The sequence below is a fragment of the Toxorhynchites rutilus genome, chromosome 2 (assembly GCF_029784135.1).
Source record: "Toxorhynchites rutilus septentrionalis strain SRP chromosome 2, ASM2978413v1, whole genome shotgun sequence".
Taxonomy (NCBI): Eukaryota; Metazoa; Arthropoda; class Insecta; order Diptera; family Culicidae; genus Toxorhynchites; species Toxorhynchites rutilus.
In genome coordinates this window covers 226144068-226165342 of record NC_073745.1, presented here as the reverse complement: position 1 = coordinate 226165342, position 21275 = coordinate 226144068, and the positions used below count along the sequence as shown (strand labels likewise).

General features: G+C 39.9%; 4 protein-coding genes across 6 annotated transcripts; 2 read left to right on the top strand and 2 right to left on the bottom strand.

Annotated features, from left to right (window-relative positions):
- The first annotated feature begins 1615 nt into the window (after nt 1–1615).
- On the top strand, nt 1616–3546 carry LOC129765243 (mitochondrial carrier homolog 2). The gene is made up of 5 exons (XM_055765338.1): nt 1616–1923; nt 1986–2070; nt 2351–2921; nt 2986–3096; nt 3155–3546. Exons 1-5 carry the CDS (start codon nt 1795–1797, stop codon nt 3222–3224), a joined length of 966 nt encoding a protein of 321 aa, XP_055621313.1. The 5' UTR covers nt 1616–1794; the 3' UTR covers nt 3225–3546.
- On the bottom strand, nt 3327–11062 carry LOC129765242 (multiple inositol polyphosphate phosphatase 1). 3 transcript variants are annotated; one of them, XM_055765337.1, is made up of 6 exons: nt 10749–10769; nt 10545–10668; nt 5029–5231; nt 4875–4969; nt 4573–4809; nt 3327–4515 (listed from the first exon to the last, which is right to left on the bottom strand). In XM_055765337.1, the coding sequence occupies exons 3-6, from the start codon at nt 5213–5215 to the stop codon at nt 3598–3600; spliced, it is 1437 nt and encodes a 478-aa protein (XP_055621312.1). In that variant the 5' UTR covers nt 5216–5231; nt 10545–10668; nt 10749–10769; the 3' UTR covers nt 3327–3597. The 3 variants fall into 3 exon arrangements, with proteins under 3 accessions (XP_055621312.1, XP_055621311.1, XP_055621310.1); XM_055765336.1 differs by lacking the exons at nt 10545–10668; nt 10749–10769 and adding an exon at nt 10866–11062; XM_055765335.1 differs by lacking the exons at nt 10545–10668; nt 10749–10769 and adding an exon at nt 10121–10355.
- Nucleotides 11063–11342: 280 nt separating this feature from the next.
- On the bottom strand, nt 11343–14024 carry LOC129765241 (heat shock protein 83). Its single transcript, XM_055765334.1, has 2 exons — nt 13866–14024; nt 11343–13738 (listed from the first exon to the last, which is right to left on the bottom strand). The coding sequence occupies exon 2, from the start codon at nt 13736–13738 to the stop codon at nt 11588–11590; it is 2151 nt and encodes a 716-aa protein (XP_055621309.1). The 5' UTR covers nt 13866–14024; the 3' UTR covers nt 11343–11587.
- A 3170-nt stretch (nt 14025–17194) lies between these two features.
- Nucleotides 17195–20409, top strand: LOC129767794 (heat shock protein 83-like). The gene is made up of 2 exons (XM_055768992.1): nt 17195–17582; nt 18027–20409. Exon 2 carries the CDS (start codon nt 18027–18029, stop codon nt 20178–20180), a length of 2154 nt encoding a protein of 717 aa, XP_055624967.1. The 5' UTR covers nt 17195–17582; the 3' UTR covers nt 20181–20409.
- The last annotated feature ends 866 nt before the right edge of the window (nt 20410–21275 follow it).

Genomic DNA, 21275 nt, shown 5'->3' with positions numbered 1-21275 from the left:
TTCTACATTACTCGAGAATTATTCAAGCAAATGAAACCAAATTTGGCATGTGAAGGTTATAGGGTGCAATAAATGTTTCTATGGTGGTTAGACTATCCACCCACCTCTCTAAGGAGGTGGGCTGCCATAGAAATGAAACATACATTTCTGCATAACTCAACTCAAACTCAAATTTTTGTTGACGCAAACTCAACCAAATTTGGCATGGGGAGCTTTGAGGGGTCAAGAAACATTTCTGAAGTGGTTCCACACTCCTCCCACCTTTCCTTTCAGTCATAGAAATGAAACACAAACTTCTGCATAGTTCGAGAACTAACCAAGCACAATTTGGGATGTGAGGGATTTTGGGTACGAGCAATGTTTCTATGATGGTATGACACCCCTCTCTCCTCCTGGAGAGGGGGTCCCATAAAAATATTACACATATTTCAACCAAAAATATTCCAACCAAACATGACAATTGAAAATTTTCGGAAAACTCTGAAGGGAAAAGGGAAAATTCGGAAAATAAAATTCCCATATGTTTTACGCACGATGAAACGCACTCCTATATCCTTCTTCTATCTATACCAATAAAAAAGTATCGCCGAATGTGTTGATAAGAGCAAAACTCGAGGAAGGAATTGTCCGATTTAGGGCTGTCTTTATTCTATCATATTTTTTTGTATAAAACAGTTATTCCATGTAACGGAGAAACACGTTATTTGCAAGAGGTTGAAAAATCTTGAACGAGAATTGTGTCTGAAAATAATCTGATATTAGAATGATGAGTTTTGTTAGAAATACTAGGAATGTTATAGTGAAAGGTAAATTCAATGGGGTCGATTAGAAGATCAATCAATAAACAGTTCTGCGATTAGACTCATGAACTTACTCATAGTAAGAAAACGTGAATGTTTGAAGGTATTGATAACAAAAAACAAATTTTGGGCGGAACGAATTTTGCCGGGTCAGCTAGTTGAATATAAGCACAAATACGACGTCACAATGTGAAAAGTAGTTATGGCAAGGCATGCTATCACGCACACTACGCTCGTAAATTCTGCCATCGGCTCCACCAAGACGGGTCTATGGTACTAGGTGAGGCCGTTTCGTCACTAAGTTGGTTAGGGGAGCGGTATATGAAAACAGTACGGAAAGAAGCAGAAGGGGAATTATTTCCTTGAAGCGTGAAAGAGACAGACTGATCACGAGCGAGCTTGGGTACAAGCGTATTGTGTTTTGTTTACAAACAAAACACAGTAGACTTCCAAGATGGCTGAAGAGTGGTTTTAGCAAGTTGGCCCACCTTAGGATATACTTCTACGCGCCTTGGGCTCCACCTAATCAAGGCGCCTAGAAGTATATCCTAAGGTGGGCCAACTTGCTAAAACCACTCTTCAGCCATCTTGGAAGTCTACTGTGTTTTGTTTGTAAACAAAACACAATACGCTAGTGCCGAAGCTCGCTCGTGATCAGTCTGTCTCTTTCACGCTACAAGCAAATAATTCCCCTTCTGCTTTCTTCCGTACTGTTTTCATATACCGCTCCCCTAACCAACTTAGTGACGAAACGGCCTCACCTAGTACCATAGACCCGTCTTGCACCTAATAATCCTTCTCATGGGTTTGACACTTTGCATCACATACTCCTTGACAGCCGTCAACAGCAACGATAAAAGAATCCAAATCGGGTGGCTGAAAAGCAGGGATTATTTAAAACTGTTCAACAATTTTCGTTCGTGGGGACTCCAATATAACGCAAATTCTAAGCTTGTGTTTTTTTCCGATCCATCGTAGCGAATACTGTTGAACAATGCCAACGATGCTGGAAATAGATGGCAACGGCAATGAGCACGAAGCAAACCAATGGATCCGATTTGGTCTTCGACTAGGAGTAACCACCGCTCTACATCCTTTCGATTACGCCAAGGTGCTAATGCAAGTAAGCCACCGACCTAGACCTAGTAACAAGATTCGCTTTCGGTAATATTTATGTTTTTTTAGATTGGATTTGAACCAATCGACCCGCGGCCTGGACGAACACTACTGGGAAAACCAACTCTTATACTGCCTAACGTATTCCAGTATGGTAAGTTGTAATATCTTGAATATCCGATGAATGGATATAAGTCCATAAATATCAACGTTGTGGCAAATACAATAAAGTGACGCATTCATTATTCGTTGAATGACTTTATTTTGTTATTTGCGAGGCACTCTGTGGATATTTCACTAGCCATTATCAACTGTTACGGAACTCATTTTAATGTTTAATTGATAACAAACCATTCTTTTGTGTTTTATCTCATTTGTCCTCAAAATTAATGTTAAGTTCATCAATCAAATAATCAAACTTCAATATCTTTCAGCCGCTTACATTAAGCGCGTTGACGGTTTTGCGGGTTGCTTCCGCGGTTTGAGCGCCAAGATAATTGGCAATATCTTCAGCGCTCATTACAGCGAAAAGATTGCCGACGAGCTTGGTCTGGAAGAGGTACACGACACAGATGTGAAACGTAAAACGAATGACGAACAAGTAGATAATACGCAATTGGATGAGCAGTTCAAAAAACAATTGAAGCGCAACTTGGTGGTTCATACAGCCGGCGTGGTTATTTCGCAGCCATTCCATGTTATCTCCATCCGGATGATGGCCCAGTTCGTTGGACGAGAAAAGCTTTACTCCGGCGTATGGCAATCGATACGGGAAATTTGGTCAGAGGAGGGGATATTCGGCTTTTTTGCTGGTTTCGTACCACGGCTGTTATGTGATTTGGGCTGCCTCATCGTTTCTAGCTCAGTGACTTATTTGGCTAGCAGATATATTATCAAAGAACACGAGGGTCGTGTGTATTTTTCGAGCATTTCGCAGTTCGTTGCATCAAGCATGTTCTATCCGTATCATGTAGTATCTACATGCATGATTGTTAATGGATCGAGGTAAACCTTCGTATTTCGTAGCAATAATTAAACTTTGATGTCACATGAATCAATTATATTTCAGATTGAAGGCAGGTAGCTTGCCTAACATGGAGCCCTATCGAGATTGGCGAGATTGCTATGCAAAACTGAGAAAAGCGGGAGAGCACAAACGGGGAAGTTCGTTATTCTTCAGGTGAGTGCGAATAAACTGATTTAATGACAAAGGTGTTTGTAACATGAAAATATTTTAGATACGCATCCCAACCAGCGAGTGTTGTATTTAACCGTGCGATCGCGCCGTATCCGGAATTGAAGAAATAATGTATATTGTACACAAACTGAAAGAATGAACCTAAAGAAATTTAGTCAGCGATATGCCAAGCAACAATGAACCTCTACAATTTCAATAAATTTTAACAACTGTTTATGAATAGAGGATCTTCATTGTTTATTGAATGATTGTCATCACCCTAAACAACGTACTAAAGCATTTTCATTAACATTGTTGCTTAATTATACTTTTCTCCCGAACGATGTTTCAAACTTTAATGATTGTTACGAATGTTTTGTGTAACATAGTATTAGCTGTAGAACGAGAAATTCAAATTGTCATTAAATTAACCAAGATTCTGAAAAACATCAATTTGGAATTCACAAAATTTATTATTGAAATATGCCTGTATAACCTCAGATGCTATAATACAAATACTAACATCGCAGCAACAACTATGCTTAATACCCAGTTCGGCCTTACCATTGGAGGAGTCATATTTCCCCCACAATACAGTTTCGCACAATCATCTTCGGTATACCGTTTGTACCGCTTCGTCACTTCAGACCAATTACACAGACCAACTTGACACCAGTCAAACATCAACGCTTTCTCATTGAGGAAAAATATTACTTTCACTGGTTCTATTGGATCTGAACATTGATATTTGACTGCTGCCAGGTTAGCAGCGAAAGGTGTCAATTCACTAGCTCGGAATTTGCGATCCCGCATTGAATAGTAATTATCTGCACGCAGTCTTTCGCGATCCTTTCGAGCACCTAGGGCAGCAAGGAAGATTTGAATTTCTGATTCATGAGTAAAATATGCCACAACTAGTGGATTGTTTGGATGACTGAGATGATTGACCATATCTTTAACTGCATAGCATGCAAGATCTTGACTTTTATCATATCCGTAACTATTTTGATAATAATACTTTAGATCTTCTTTGTACTCAAGTACATTGACTTGTTCTTTCGTGAACACACTGCACCAGGGACTCAACTGTTGTAGGTGCCATGCTTGCTCGAACCGGCAACCATTCCACATGGCTTCTACTTGATCGGTGCTCAGATTATACCGAAAACCCAATCTCATGGAAATGTCTGCCAGAGTTTGCACAAATAGAGGCGATTTTAAGAACTTGTTCAGTTCTGAGTCTGGTAAGTTGTTTTTGTCCTTGTTGGCATCATAAGCAGGGCAAAATTCGTACGGTTTCAACAAGGTGTCGTCATTTGGCTCTGGTTCCGGTTCGATACTGTTGTATGCCCCATCACCAAACAAACCCTCAACAAAGGCTTTGAAACTTGCCTCTGTTCGTTGTGACTTTGTATGGCGGAACTGGAAAGCGAAAGTCAGTAAATCTTTTATGCACACGATTTAAATTACAAAACGAACCAAATAGTGTTCTCTCTCATAATTTCCTGTGAAAACATCATAGAAACGATCTTGTTCACGTTTCGCCAAAAATTTTAGGTCGTTCCAACCCTGAGTCGTCAGGAATGAATCGTAATCGGTCGTAATATTGCTGTCCCATCGCCAATTGCGAAGAAGTTCTAAATCATCTTGACACATGCGTCCAGTGTCCGGCGCCGTTCGTCGAATTCCATAGTTGTCCAGAATTGATTCACGTAGCTAAAGATAAGCATAATAGAAAAGAACATCAATATTGTTAACTTATATATAAAAAAGATACTTACATTCAACAATGTTCGCGGCAGCGATTCGATGTCCTTCTTGCCGGGCAGCCGCGTCCCGTGTCGACTTAGCAGCCAAAACTTAGATGGTCTACAATCTGAACAAAATCAATGAATCAATTATCTTGGTGGACTGTTTATTGCGTAGATTACTAACTTGGTACTACGTGTTCACGGTTAGAGGTAGCTCGGATCAATTCATAGGCTGTTTTGGTAGCAAAATGTTTCGACTGAGTACGGTCGCTATCTTGGCTGTAGCAGTACGATTCGCAGCAACCACCGTCAGCAGAGGACAAGAATACCGTACATATCACCGTAAATACGATTAGGTGCCCGCAAACCATCGTTGCACACGGGATACTGAACATGAAAAAGAAACAGATCGTTGCATGCAGTAATTGTATGAAGCATCTTATTGATGATACTAAAGTTTATCTCCATAGCTTTTGTATAAAAATATTTGAAATTATCTTTACAATAGAAATGAAAAGTTTTCATTCTATTACCGTTATCTCATTATCACATATTTTGACCATTCGTGATTACCAGCAATAATCGATTGATTAGAAACACTTACATCAAAAGCAAATAATTACACGGACTAAAGATTGTGCAGTCCACTGATCATTCAACAAGAGCCAAAGGTTGTACCGCTCATGACAACTCTACATGAACTGATGATTGCGCCGGTTAGTGACCATTCTATCCTGGATTCCTCGAGTCGAGAAAGACGCACCACGCTAGATATGAGGTACAGACTAGGGGGGCGTTGCTGATTAAGGGTCAGCTGCATCCCAATAGGAAGTATTCCGTGTCGGGCACACGTACAGAGCTTTGGAGACAGCAACATCCGAATTACGAAAACACTTGAGCCAACCGCGGGTAATCGGTTACATATTACTAACATAGATAATAAGAAAAATTGTCAAAGTATTGATCTCCCGGCCCCGTGAGGCTAACGCCATATGTGCCTTGATAAAAATATATATTTTGGAAAAAAAAAGCAAATAATAAATCGTATAGGTATTTTTTTATCTACAGATTACAAAACGTTGAATTTAATCTGCCTCTCGTGAAAAGATTAGATTGTATGACAAAATTGATGAAATGCTTATCTAGATTCGATCCAACTTCAGAGAGCAAGTTATGACAATTGTGGTTCTAGAAATCGTAGATTGGTTAATACGGCGCTTGGCGATTTATTACCACTTACGAGGTTGCTTTCGTCGTTAAGAAATGAAACAATTGACAAACACGTTTCATTGAAGCTTTGAAATAGTGACCAATCAAACGTTGGCTTCTATGTGATCCGAACGACACGCCTCGGTAGTATTTTTGAGCGGAAAGCTCAAGATTACGCGTGTACCGGTGTAAATCGGATGAAAGCCAAACTAGAACAGAAATCGGATCTAATGATCCCATCATATCTATGATCAGCATTGTTACCACTCTCCTCCACATCTCCAACGACTTTAAAGCACGAGTTCCCAGAAGATTGGAGACTTAACATCGTAATACCCATACCCATAATCGGCCAGAGCAACTACACCGTTAAAGGCTACGTGCCAATTTCTTCCGAGAACCTAGAGAGGATGGCGAATAGATGTCTGCTTACCTTTGTGTCCGAAAACAGAAAATTTTATCGTCTGCAGTTCACCTTTCGGCCGAGTACCCTTGGGGAGGTGATAGCTGAAACCAACAGAAACCGTAGATGGGAGACAGACGACAAGTTACTATACTTCAAGAACCATTTATTTATGATATTTCAGCAGCCAGTCTCAACTCAACTTAGTGGTTAAGCTAGGGTGGAACAAAGTCGACGACCTACAGACCTCGCAGAACCAGATGGATTTTCGAAAAAGCCGATTGGGCTGCCTTTCCAACATCATCCGACTTCTTGTTATCTAGAGACAACTCGACCACCTTCGTCACTTTCAACAAAATCTTCATGGAGGTGGCCGGATCCTACATCCCAAGAACGAAAACCACTCCGGACAAAAACGTGCTACATTGATGGTTCGAGGACATTTCAGGCAGTTTCTGTATGCGACTAAACAACTATCATTCGGTGATCCGGTAAAGGAAGCTCCCATGAACAGATATCTAGCGCAATATATCAGGGGAGCTACACAGTTGGACTAATTTCTAGAGTCTATCAAAGAGAAACAGTTCTTTGTGGACCTTTGGGGCAGAGTAAATGCGCTGCATGAGAAGAGGAGACACAACCCCATTTTTCAAGTGTACGGTATAACCCTCAGCGATCCAGCAGATACTACGAATGCACTCGTTGAATTATTTCGCGAAAATATCCTCAATCTCCGAATATGACTCCGAGTGCATTCGTCAACAGGGAACGGATTCCACTTCAATCAGCAACTCCATGGTCCCGGTGATTCGTCTCAATAATCCTCACTGTAGGAACTTCACCGTCGGAACTTTTCGACGCCCTACGTTCCGACAAAGGTGAGTCAATCGGCCCTGGCGGTATCGAATATAAAATACAGCTGTCCCAGCTTGGACAGTCCGTGCTTCTCAGCATTTTAACGATCTGTAGAGCATACAAGAATTCCTTCATTCCTAAGGCCGGCCAAAGCAGCAAGAACGTCAAAGGCTACCGTCCAATTTCCTCAACCTTCTGTTCGTCCAAGATACTGGAAAGAATGGCGAACAAACACTTGGATTACTTTCTGTACGAAAACAGGAAATTGAACTACGATTTTTAAGAAGAAGAGTTGTGACACTCGTCTGAACCTTTTGAAAACTGTTTTCAAACCGCGCCGGAGCAACCGACAAGCGACCGATCGACATCTGACTGATTTGCACTCGAGAGGTGCCGCTTGATAACGAGTTGTAGATCACCAATTCTTTTCGAACTTTTGAACCGAGAGGTGATTCGCAGAGACAAGCCAATTCCTCAGAAAAGTTAAGAGGTCGATTGCAGTTTCAAGGACGTAAAATGAATGAGAGAACAGCGTATTCTATCTAGACTGAAGACCGGTCTATGCTCGGTCTCGCACGGAGTCAACAGAGGGTCTTTCCGTCTACTCTGCGACCTCTGCCAAATTCATAACTCCGTCGAACAATTCCTGTGTGGATGGATTTCGCGAAAGTAGCAGCGCTTTTCTGCTACTAGAAAGATGCCGAACTATTCTTCAAGATCTAACGCGTGAATAATGGATCAGCCACGAAGATCATTGTTCCTTCCCCTCCATGAAGAAGGGGAATAAAAATACTTTTTCATCTCCAGCGGCACGGTTTCATCTCCACTTGCCTGAAACCATGGCCCGAGAACAGCTTGCATTCAAGCAGCAAGTTGAACACCAATATTTTTTATTAAATTATTTTTTTAATGTGCTTAATTTTCGTATTAATCATAGTTCAAATTCGATGTAATTTTTTATGTAATAAAGTCGCTACAAAGGCCAACCGGCCCAAAGCTTCATAAACAAAGAATAACACTAGAACCGTGGAACCTGTGATATGACGGCAAGGTAGACGTAGGACTACCGCTGGCTCTTTAATCATTTGTTGGAAATTGCATCTGAATCAATTCTCAACGAACGAATGAATGATTATTTCGAAAGATTGCTGAAAATTCTTTGTTAGAGTGTGAGTGGATGAGTACGAGTATGAAATTATTATTAACATGAAATTCAACTATTTCGAACTTGTTAGTGGTCCAGGAAAGAACCATTAGGTTTCCGTGGTTTTTCAAAAGCAACTGATGATGTTTGATACAGAAATCTATTTTGTTTTCGTGAGAATAATACACGAGAGTTTTCATGATCATTCCATGCGAAAGTAAAACAGAAACTGATGCTCTTGAATACGATTGCATCACGGGAACCGAATGCGCAAATTCCAAAATCCTTTGCAATTTTTTACTTTCCTTTGCCTTGATTTTGCGACCGTGTTCGGGAAAACATTCCGATCACCACAAAGGCAATCATCATCAATGAGCTAGGTGGTCATGATTTCAATAGCCTGCTTTCAAAGCAAATTTTAAGCTATTGAAACGATTTTTTGGACCAATGAGTGACAATCATTTAACTTCTTTGGCATCTTTCGAATGGAGTGATGATTATACCACTCCACTCAGCCGGTAAAGAGGTATTAACGTTGAAAACCTTGAACTCCAGTTCCACTCTCTCGTTCTCGAAGCTTTGAACTTACACCCCGGTACAGAAATGAGAGGCGTAGTGCTACGTCAAAAAACATCGTCAGCCTCTCATCTCCATGAACAGTTGAAGGAGCTTTCGTATTTGTCTACGCCGACAACATTCTCCTGGTGGTGGTAGGAGACGCGTACAAAATCCCACGTATCAGGATGCAGGCAGCTACCAAAACTATCGGTTAATGGGCAGCTCAAAAAGGAGTTTAAGCTCTCAGCGCAGAAGAGCGGGCATATGATGATTTACGGACACCAGGCACCAAGATAAAACTGTATAACGGCTTCATCCCACGCCTTAAAATATTGAAGATCACTGAAGTATTTGTCGACCACAACCTTAGCTTCCAGCGCCAATTGAGGGAATTTAAGAAGCACTGCGGCACCCGCTTATACCTGCTTAAAAAATATCTAAATCCCATCGGAGAAACAACAGGAAGAACCACCTACGGGTGGCCGAAGCAATCATTAACAACTGGCTCACCTTTTGCCTTGAACTGGCGTGTTTGACAAGCTCCCAATAGCACTGGAACCAATCCACACCAAGATACTACGGACTGTCTCCGGTCTACTGTCATCCACGCCAGCAGTCTCTGTAAGTTATTAAATAGAGGAACCCCCTTTCGACTTACTCATCGATTTGATGAGATCGTACCCATGACAGCAAGTTTTCTTGTAAAAACCAGTGGTAGGGAGGAAACACACTGGACTGTGCTGTGAAACATCTTGCGGCGGGTGTCGCGTTCCAAACTTCCTAAGTTCGAGTTAAAAACGGTATCAGGAACAAATTCCGAGCTGAGGCGAACTCGGTAGGCCGGCAACAGACTCTGTGGCAATGCCAGCAGGAGGAAAATACATTTTCCATGAGACCAGAAATTCTCTTAATAACCAGACGCACCGATCGAAACATTCAAGGCGTACATTTCTTAAACTGAAGAAAACATTCATAAAGAGAATGAAATGTTGGACAATTATGGCAAATGAAACATTAGATAGTTGGCCAAAAAAGAATATTGCACCGGAATTCGTTCACGGTTTGAGATTAACGAATTATTGGTGCCAAACAATTTGTTCATCTTACCTCATCATGATAAGCGATCGTTCCACAAAAATGAAACAAACACCATCCGATATATCGATTTTCTCTAACAGACCGCTCTGAAACTTCTTCCTGTTCGATCGTTGGGATTCTTCGGAAATTACGTTAGATTGAAAAAACCCTCCTAGATACCATGTTCACCAGGATTCATTTTAATGAGGCATGATTCACTGGATATAATTGTAGAAACATTCAAGATGTATTAGCTACTCAACAATGAGATTGTCAGACTCATAAATTACGTTACATCATCATCGGTGAATACAAATGAGTCAGTTGTGCCGATTACGCCTCATGTTTCTCACCGGTCACTCACTATAACACATGCTCCGATGTTATCTTTCATTGAGGTATGAATGAATAAAGAACTTTTAGCATTGATACCTTGAAACATTCATAAACTCACTTTACAAAACGACGAATTAAGCTCAAGTTCTGCTGGAGACATCCAACGGATGTCTTTTCTGTTATTGCTTTTTCCTCAGTTCGATAGCAAACTGAACGCAACACTTTTTTTCCAATAAGGGAAACTGGGAGTGACAGAAAAAAACATTCTCAACTTTCTATGTTTTGCTAGGTTTTGGTGAAGACCCTTCAGATATACGCATACCAAAGAGAAAACAGGATATTTTATCACAGAACGATGAAAAAATGTTTACAACTCTTCAGTCCTCGCGAACTATAATTCACACGATATAAACAGCTGCAGTGTCACACTTCCACTCACCTGAAAGGTTCTGATCTTTATGCGATTTTTACTCTCTAGTAGAATTGTTAAGCCACTGGAACACCCATGAGAGGCAACATGAGCAATGTGTTTAGCTTTATCTCGGAACGCCCGTGTAGAAAAGAAACGTATCAAATAAGACGACAGAGCATCAATCGTTGTTCAGAGAGAAATTAGACTCCGAATGAAAACAGATGAATGGCGCAAGAGAAGATCGAAGACTGTTGCTGTTTATTTGTGTGAAGTGTGTGATCAGTCTGTACATAACGAGAGAGGGAATCATTTATAACACCTTCGCATTGAAACGTCGTTCAATTTTCTTTCTGTATGATACTTGCATGCCTCTCGATGGATCATCGAAAATTAATTGGTATACCAATTCTGTCAGACGGTGCGAAATTATCAATGTGATTTACCGAACTGTGAATTTTTTTTCTTTCAAAGCTGATTAACATTCAGCTATTATAGAAGCGCTCATTGTTATGGAACAAGAGATTTTCTTTATTTGTTTGCTATATTCACTGTTTTATAATCACATAAATGCAATTTTGGCTACTACTTTCTCTCATTCAACTGAAAAAGGACAAAAAGTAAATGTGTTTGAAGATGTATCCATTACATTACTAATAAAAATAGCGTTTGGTGTAGGCGTAAAACCGTTAAAACACGGTGAATTTCAAGAAATCTTCTAAATACAGCGTTTCGTTTTCTTAAGTTTTGATTTAATCGACCTCTTCCATGTGTGACGCATCCTCAGTATCGTCAACTAGAGGCGGAGCATCTCCAGCAGCTCCGGCAGTCGTTTCTTCCGCGCTCACAGCTTCGTCCTCGTCGATTCCAAGCCCCAGCTTGACCATACGATAGATTCGAGATGCGTGTACGCCGGGCTCATCCAATGAGAATCCTGACGATAGCAGTGCAGTTTCGAACAGCAAAATGGCGAGATCCTTAACAGCCTTATCGTTCTTGTCAGCATCAGCTCGTTGACGAAGCGTCTCAATGATGGAATGGTCTGGATTAATTTCTAGATGCTTCTTGCCGGCCATGTAACCCATTGCAGAAGAATCACGGAGAGCTTGAGCTTTCATTATACGTTCCATGTTAGCGGACCATCCGTATTGAGAAGTGACAATACAGCATGGAGAGTCAACCAAACGATTCGAAATAACGACCTTCTCGACCTTGCTGTCCAAGACTGATTTCATTACCTTGCACAAGTTCTCAAACTTGGCCTTATCCTCCTCGCGTTTCTTCTTCTCTTCTTCATCCTCTGGCAGTTCGAGTCCTTCCTTGGTGACGCAAACCAGCTGCTTGCCTTGGTACTCCTTTAGTTGTTGGATGACATACTCATCAATAGCTTCGGTCATGTAGATAACTTCAAAACCACGTTTCTTAACACGTTCTACGAAAGCTGAGTTTTTAACTTGCTCAACGCTTTCACCAGTGATGAAATAAATGTGCTTCTGGTTCTCCTTCATGCGACCGATGTAATCGGTCAGCGAACAGTACTCATCTCCAGATGCCGAGGTATTGAAACGGAGAAGATCGGCTAATTTTTGACGATTTTGACTGTCTTCATGTACTCCCAACTTCAGATTTTTGCTGAACTGATCGTAGAATTTCTTATAGGTTTCCTTATCCTCAGAAAGTTCTTCAAATAATTCCAAACACTTCTTGACCAGATTCTTACGAATCACCTTAAGAATCTTGTTTTGTTGCAACATTTCACGAGAAATGTTTAGTGGCAAATCTTCTGAATCTACGACACCCTTGATGAAGTTCAGATAATCTGGAATGAGCTCCTCACAGTTATCCATGATGAAAACTCGACGAACGTACAATTTAATGTTGTTCTTCTTCTTCTTGTTCTCGAACATATCGAATGGCATACGACGCGGTACGAAGAGCAGTGCTCGGAAATCCAATTGACCTTCAACTGAGAAATGTTTTACCGCCAAATGGTCTTCCCAGTCATTGGTAAGGGACTTGTAGAACTCCCCATATTCCTCCTGGGAAATATCGTCAGCGTTTCTGGTCCAGATAGGCTTAGTTTTGTTGAGTTCCTCATCCTCGGTGTATTTAACCTTCACGGTCTTCTTCTTCTTGTCCTTTTTATCTTCATCGTCTTCAACATCCTCGATCTTTGGTTCGTCATCCTTTTTTTCTTCTTCCTTCTTTTCCTCCTTCTCTTCTTCAGCCTCGTCATCGCTTACTTCCTTCTCACGCTCCTTTTCTACCAACAGTTTTATTGGATAGCCAATGAATTGAGAGTGCTTGTTCACGATGGATTTGATTTTGCTTTCCTCCAGATATTCCAACTGATCTTCCTTCACGTGCAGAACGATCTTGGTACCGCGGCCCAAAGGTTCTTCGTTGTCGGCGCGAACAGTGAATGAACCACCGGCAGAAGATTCCCACACGTATTGTTCATCGTCATTATTCTTGGAAGTGACAATGACCTTATCAGCAACCAAATAAGCCGAGTAGAAACCCACACCAAACTGGCCAATCATGCTAATATCAGCTCCGGCTTGCAGAGCTTCCATAAACGCCTTAGTTCCGGACTTGGCAATCGTACCAAGGTTATTGACCAGATCGGCTTTGGTCATTCCGATACCAGTATCGATGATAGTCAAAGTTCCAGCCTCCTTGTTGGGAATGAGCTTGATGAACAGATCCTTACCGCTGTCCAATTTTGAGGGTTCGGTGAGCGACTCATAACGAATTTTGTCGAGAGCATCCGAAGAGTTGGAGATCAATTCACGCAAGAATATCTCTTTGTTCGAGTAGAACGTGTTGATGATCAATGACATCAGCTGAGCGATCTCAGCCTGGAACGCGAAAGTTTCCACATCTCCGGTTGGTTCTGGCATCTGAAAAGTTGAGTTTTAAACAATGAAATCATAACCAAAATCGTGCAATGCTTTACATTTTCTGATGTCAGAAAATTTTGCATTTCAAATCATAATCGATATTAAGAAAAAAAAATATTACACATACCTTCGAGTCTTTTTGTTCTTTTTGTAAAATTTTCAAAGTTTTACTCTAAAAGTTTAGTTTTTCAAGAACACGCTTTGGAAGTCTGCGCTGCAAACGTCTAGAACTATCAGCTTATGGGAACAGAATAGGAAATGAAGCAGCAATTTCTCGAGTTTCAAAAGAGTTGTCGCTTGAATGTGTTTGTGAAACATTTGGAAAAAGAGTGGGGTGAGCACATGCGCGCAAGCTTGCCGGTGGGTTTCTACTGTCAGGTCGAATAATATAATGGGCCAAATAATTGTGTAAGACTACAGAGCCCGTCACAAAGATTATTCTAGAATCTTCAAATTGAGTGTACGCGAACAATCTATGTTAATTGTAATTGGTACATTTGCATTATTAAAAAATGATTAAATTTCTCTAAAATTTGTATGGTAAATTGCCATCTGAGAAATCGAATTCACATGCCAAAAAAATTTTCTTTAGTTTCCTACGAAAGTATTGAAAATCAATTCAAAATGAACTATCTAATGTTGTTCAAGCATGCATCCAGATCCAGAAAAAGTTTGCAAGATTGAGAGAAGCTTGTAAGTTTTAGGGTAAATTTGAATTTAGACGGCGAAGTAATATCGATTGTGTTAGATGATATTTTTGTGTTATTTGTGGCGAAGTGATAAAAAATTGTTTCTTTCTTTAAATATATAGTCACGGTAAACTGGGATTATCAAACTCAAAAAAAAAAACTCCAAACTCCATTGTACACATTTTCCGCCAAAAGAAAACAGAATTTTGCCTTACTTATCTTTCTGATCTATCTGATAATTTAAAATATAAATTTCCTAGATATTTCAGATGTAGAGGCATGAAATGAACTATAGTTCCATATCAGCAAGATAATGCGATTTGTGTTGGCAACTGCTTCGTTCAATTCTAATATATATTGTTTTCTGGTGAAGCAATCTGCAAAGTTGAAAGCTTCACCTGAAAACATCATAAAACATATATAAAATTATATATCAAACCAGCAGACCCGGCAAACTTCGTCCCACACAGAATGGATTTTTCGTTATCAATACTTTCAGACATTCACGTTTTTTACTAAGTGAATGTTCATGGGTCCAATCGCAGAACTGTTCATTGATTGATTTTCTCGTGTTTTATACCGATGGATCTAAAATTGGTAAATCTATTGACTGTCCGAGCAGGTATCATCTTTAAAAAAATCGGAAAACTGGCAGATGATATATGTCGTTTCTGCAATTTCGAAGCTGAAACTTCGGAACATTTGCTGTGTCAAGGCTGTACACTAATTCAGCGAAGACTGCGGATTCTTGAAAAGGGCATTATTATGCCTAACGAGAACCAAAAAAGGTGAGGAACTTCATAAAGGAAGTCATACCGTCGTGGGGGATATGTAAAGTTCTGGTGCGACTATCACTTATTCCCTGAGTGATGGAACGAACTGACACTGCATAACTGGAGTGCACTACATTAGATCAAACTAATGGTCGCAGTGGTACAATGCTCCTACAGAAGAAGATTGATTGATCTTCTAATCGAACCTTTACGTTTTCCTTTTACTATAAGTTTCCTAGTACTCTACCAAAACTTGCCATAATAATATCAAATTATTTTCATCCGTTAAGGCAGATTTAGAGCTCTCGTGAACGTGTACGCGAACACTTTTTTTTGTTAATAATTCACCATTCCATATATAAAACGCGAGGAAAACATCTTGAAACGATAGGAAGAAGCACTTTCTAGTTGAAAAACATATTTAAACACAATTCATATGGATAAAAATGGATTAATTCAATATTGCACTACGACATTGAATTTCCACCGTGGAATCGGTGAACGTGAACGTGAAAACAGTAGTGGATATAGACGTCAAAATATTTCCCCGTTCATGTTCACGTTCGAATGCCGCAAGGCATTCTGAAAATTATTTCACCGTGAACTGTAGAAGGATATATTTAGCAATTCTCGAGTTTCAATGAAAATTTCGATATGGATGCAATTTCATTCAATCGGATCTCTGCGCGGGTTGAAAAACTTCGTTGCTACGGGTTGATTCGTGAACAACTGTATATTTTATCCGAATTACTTTATTGATGATCGGTGTTCATTTACTTTACGTTTACTGCCGAACTTGTAATATGAACGTGAACGTGAACAAAAACATTCTATCCACCACGATTTTTTGAAATGTTTGTTCGCAATGTTGGTCACCGTGAAATAATCGTACCTTTTCACCACCTGTTCATGTTCACGTTCACGGGAACTCTAAACTTGCCTTCACTGGCTTCGGTGAACGTGAACGCGAAAATAGATTTTTTTTCAAAAATTTTTTATTTTTTTGATGTACAGTTATATAAACAATCAATAACAGGTAGAAATGGATTTATGGTGACCCTTGGATACTGAAGTTTTCAGTTTTCAGTTTGTTTTTGTAGCCAAATACAATATGTTTCAATTCAGAGAGCAACGACAGCTCTCAAACAATAGCCATCTTCCAAAAATCTCTTAATCGGTTGGTCAGGTATCGAATAATTGTTGTAGATTTAGGTATCTATTAAGAGTCACTGTAGATATGATAATAATAAATGGATTGTATAGATAACTTAAGGATGAATAAAATGGCTCTGCAGTTTTTTGAAAATTATCAGTCATAACCGGCAGCAAATGTGAAGTGGCGGGAAAGAAATAGCATTGTTTTTTGTTTCTGCGTAATCATCAGAATTCAATGAGGATAAAACTAATCAAAATATTGTAGATTCACAAGCTCCATCAAATGGTCTGGGGTTCGATTATGCATACGTGTGATAGTGTTGGCAAGAGTTAGAAAATGCAATGTATTTTAAATTTTATTATGTATGATAATTAATTCATAATAATACTTCTTTAGCACATAATGCGTAGTATGCTATACTGCTTCTTTTTTTTCTTTTCTATATCCTTGCTAAAACATACAAATCATTTTTTTATTCCTCATTATGAGGATTTTAACTAACGACGAGTATCCATTTAGTAAAAGTCAACCTTATGATATTCATAAACTGTTTTTCCGAGTCTAATGAATTTTCCTCGGATCGGAATCACAATGTTTCGCTAGTACAATCCATTATGTATACGACAATTTTCTCCCCATCTCAGTCCATAAACATAAAAATTGAATAATTTTTTTAAAGCTCACAGAACATGATAATTAGCCAAACATATTTTCGACTGTCATAGGCGAACCCAATCTCCCCTTCATAAGGGGTAAAAAGTGAGAGAAACACAACACAGCGTTTTGTACCGAGTCTGTCAGTAGTCTGGAAGCCTCTCGAACAATCTAGAAGCATCGCGACTTTTCCATCAGTCAGTTTCCGTTTTCTGTCTTACAAATTTTCCGGACCAACCTAATCGAACAATATGTGCGAATGAAACAACATCAAAGAAGGCTCCGCTTCCGTTCCACCCTTATGCTAGAAGTTTCTGGCATTTGCCGGTAGATAGGTTTGTTATGATAAAAACCAGCGGTCGATTTTGCTCGGCATCAGTCGTGAAAAGACGCTTGAAGAGTGAATAACTTACGGAAGCTATCAAAGGAAAATCTTTCTCTAAGTGAAAAGTGAGAGGTGAAAGAAGAGTTGTGCTAATTTCAGCAAAAGAGATTTGTGCAAAATTTAACAATTTGAATTAAAAGGAAGTGCTATACCATTATCCCCCTGTAAAGAAAAACAAGTGATCAAGGTAATTCAAGTTATACTTGAAGTTATACTTCAGTGGATACTCATTCAGTTCAATTTGATTAATCAAAATCAATATTGACCTTTATTTTTACATTTTTCGCATTGTGCATTTCTTCGTTTTTAAAGATTTCTCGTTTATTATAATTAAAGTTTTTCTTTCAATGAAAGTTCTGAGAGAAATTTTTATCGTGAATTTATTTTTTCCCAAATCTGTTGGTCTTATAAAGTTATTTGTTTCAGTTGTTTGATTCGAAGGCTTGTTATATGAATGAAACATTTGATTTGCGTTTTTAGAACTCGTCTTTCGTTTTTTTTTGTTTTGATTAGTCATTGAAGTTTTTGAGCAAATGTATTTTTTATGATTTTTCTTGTATTAAGAGTTATGTTTGAAGCGACAAAAATCACCCAGTATCACTGATTTTTATGTTTTCTCAATTCCTGATAGATGCCAGAAGCCGCCGCAGATGTGGAAACCTTTGCGTTCCAGGCTGAGATCGCTCAGTTGATGTCACTGATCATCAACACCTTCTACTCGAACAAAGAGATATTCTTGCGTGAATTGATCTCCAACTCATCGGATGCTCTCGACAAGATTCGCTATGAGTCGCTCACCGATCCCTCAAAATTGGATAGCGGTAAGGAGCTGTTCATCAAGATCATTCCCAACAAGGAAGCTGGAACCCTGACTATCATCGATACTGGTATCGGAATGACCAAAGCCGATCTGGTCAATAACCTTGGTACGATTGCCAAGTCCGGAACTAAGGCGTTTATGGAAGCTCTGCAAGCCGGAGCTGATATTAGCATGATTGGCCAGTTTGGTGTTGGTTTCTACTCGGCTTATTTGGTTGCTGATAAAGTCATTGTCACTTCCAAGAATAATGACGATGAACAATACGTGTGGGAATCTTCTGCCGGTGGTTCATTTACTGTCCGCGCCGACAACGAAGAACCTTTGGGCCGCGGTACCAAGATTGTCCTGCACGTGAAGGAAGATCAGTTGGAATATCTGGAGGAAAGCAAAATCAAATCCATTGTAAACAAACACTCTCAATTCATCGGGTATCCAATAAAACTGTTGGTAGAAAAGGAGCGTGAGAAGGAAGTAAGCGATGACGAGGCTGAAGAAGAGAAGGAGGAAAAGAAGGAAGAAGACAAAAAGGATGACGAACCAAAAATCGAGGATGTTGAAGATGATGAAGATAAGAAGGACAAGAAAAAGAAGACCGTAAAAGTCAAATACACCGAGGATGAGGAACTCAACAAAACTAAGCCTATTTGGACCAGAAACGCTGACGATATTTCCCAGGAGGAATATGGCGAGTTCTACAAGTCTCTTACCAATGACTGGGAAGACCATTTGGCGGTAAAACATTTCTCTGTTGAAGGTCAACTAGATTTCCGAGCACTGCTTTTCGTTCCACGTCGTATGCCATTCGATTTGTTTGAGAACAAGAAGAAGAAGAACAACATAAAATTGTACGTTCGTCGAGTCTTCATCATGGATAACTGTGAGGAGCTCATTCCAGATTATCTGAACTTCATCAAGGGTGTCGTAGATTCAGAAGATTTGCCACTAAACATTTCTCGTGAAATGTTGCAACAAAACAAGATTCTTAAGGTGATTCGCAAGAATCTGGTTAAGAAATGTTTGGAATTATTCGAAGAACTTTCTGAGGATAAGGAAACCTATAAGAAATTCTACGATCAGTTCAGCAAAAATCTGAAGCTGGGAGTACATGAAGACAGTCAAAATCGTCAAAAATTAGCCGATCTTCTCCGTTTCAATACCTCAGCCTCTGGAGATGAATATTGTTCGCTGACAGATTACATCGGCCGCATGAAGGAGAACCAGAAACACATCTATTACATTACTGGTGAAAGCGTTGAACAAGTCAAGAACTCAGCTTTCGTAGAACGTGTTAAGAAACGTGGCTTTGAAGTTATCTACATGACTGAAGCTATTGATGAGTATGTCATCCAACAACTGAAGGAGTACCAAGGCAAGCAGCTGGTTTGCGTCACCAAGGAAGGACTCGAACTGCCAGAGGATGAAGAAGAGAAGAAGAAACGCGAGGAGGATAAGGCCAAGTTTGAGAACTTGTGCAAGGTAATGAAATCAGTCTTGGACAGCAAGGTCGAGAAGGTCGTTATTTCGAATCGTTTGGTTGACTCTCCATGCTGTATTGTCACTTCTCAATACGGATGGTCCGCTAACATGGAACGTATCATGAAAGCTCAAGCTCTCCGCGATTCTTCTGCGATGGGTTATATGGCCGGCAAGAAGCATCTGGAAATTAATCCAGACCATTCCATCATTGAAACACTCCGTCAGCGGGCTGAAGCCGATAAGAATGATAAAGCTGTGAAGGATCTTGTAATTTTACTGTTTGAAACTGCGCTGCTATCGTCAGGATTCTCACTGGATGAGCCCGGTGTGCACGCATCTCGTATCTATCGTATGGTCAAGCTGGGTCTTGGAATCGACGAGGACGAAGCTATGAGCACGGATGATACTCCAGCCGCAACTACTGGTGAAGATGCCCCTCCACTAGTGGATGACACCGAGGATGCCTCACACATGGAAGAAGTTGATTAAACATACGATTTTCCACTATTTAAGTAGCTTATCGTAATTTTTGAAAGTCTGATTTGTGTTGGGAAATGCAGAATTGAGTTTCTCGTATCTGTTAGGGTTAACTTACATTTTAATTTTGTTCCGCGTTATAGCGGCTTCAGAAGATGTATATTCTTGTCATTAGTAATAGCATACCAAATACTTGAACTGACTACATGTTGATAGTAAATATAAATTATTTCAAAATTTACAGTTTTACTGAATTGCATTTAAAATTGCCTTTTATGTCCGAAAATTTACAGTTATATATAAAAAACGACCGGGACTTTCTTTTTAGAGTTTTTTAAAAAATGCGTCGATTCGATTCGGTCGTCAAATTGAAACTGATTTCTTTATTCAATTAAAAATGGAATGGTGACCTGATGTTCTGCTGCTTCCGCAAATTTGTTTGTTGTTGACCGGATGTGTTCTGCTTACTTCGGCGGTTGCGTGCACGCGTGGCTGAGTTGTTGACGCCGCGATAATATCCAGGTCGTCGCTGGAATTTGATGGTGCGTCGGACTGTGATGTTTCGCGGGCGATTTTGCTGACGGTGTTTATCGATTGGGTTGTCTCGATTTGTGTAGGGCCAGAATGGGCCGTAACTGCTCCCCCTTTAAGATCGAGCCGTCCCGGTTCGATGGATCTGGTTGAAGTGTTTGGTTTTGGTTTGCATGATGTGTAACGGGTTTTCATAAGTCCAACTGCTATTGCTAGGAATACTACGAAAGTCCATGTTCCAAAAGTGAGATGCAATTGTTGTTTATGCAAGACTTCGAGCTTCTTTCTTGTTGAAAAATGTGCTTCCTCCAGTTTTTCGAGGGTAACGGTTTCATTGGTTTCTAAATGGGATTCGACAATGTCTCATCCGTTCAGTGGAATCATTAGAAGTGGTTCCTTGCCGGATAATTCAATGTTATTCGGCCTTATTCTGCGTGGCGTGTGAGGTGAGATGACAATTGTCACTTATGTCACGCGATTCCACCAGGCGTATGCCGTGAGAAATCTCACTTGAATGAACTCTCACTTTATTCCCGCTCTCAAATATACGTGACGATTGTCACATGAACTGGGATT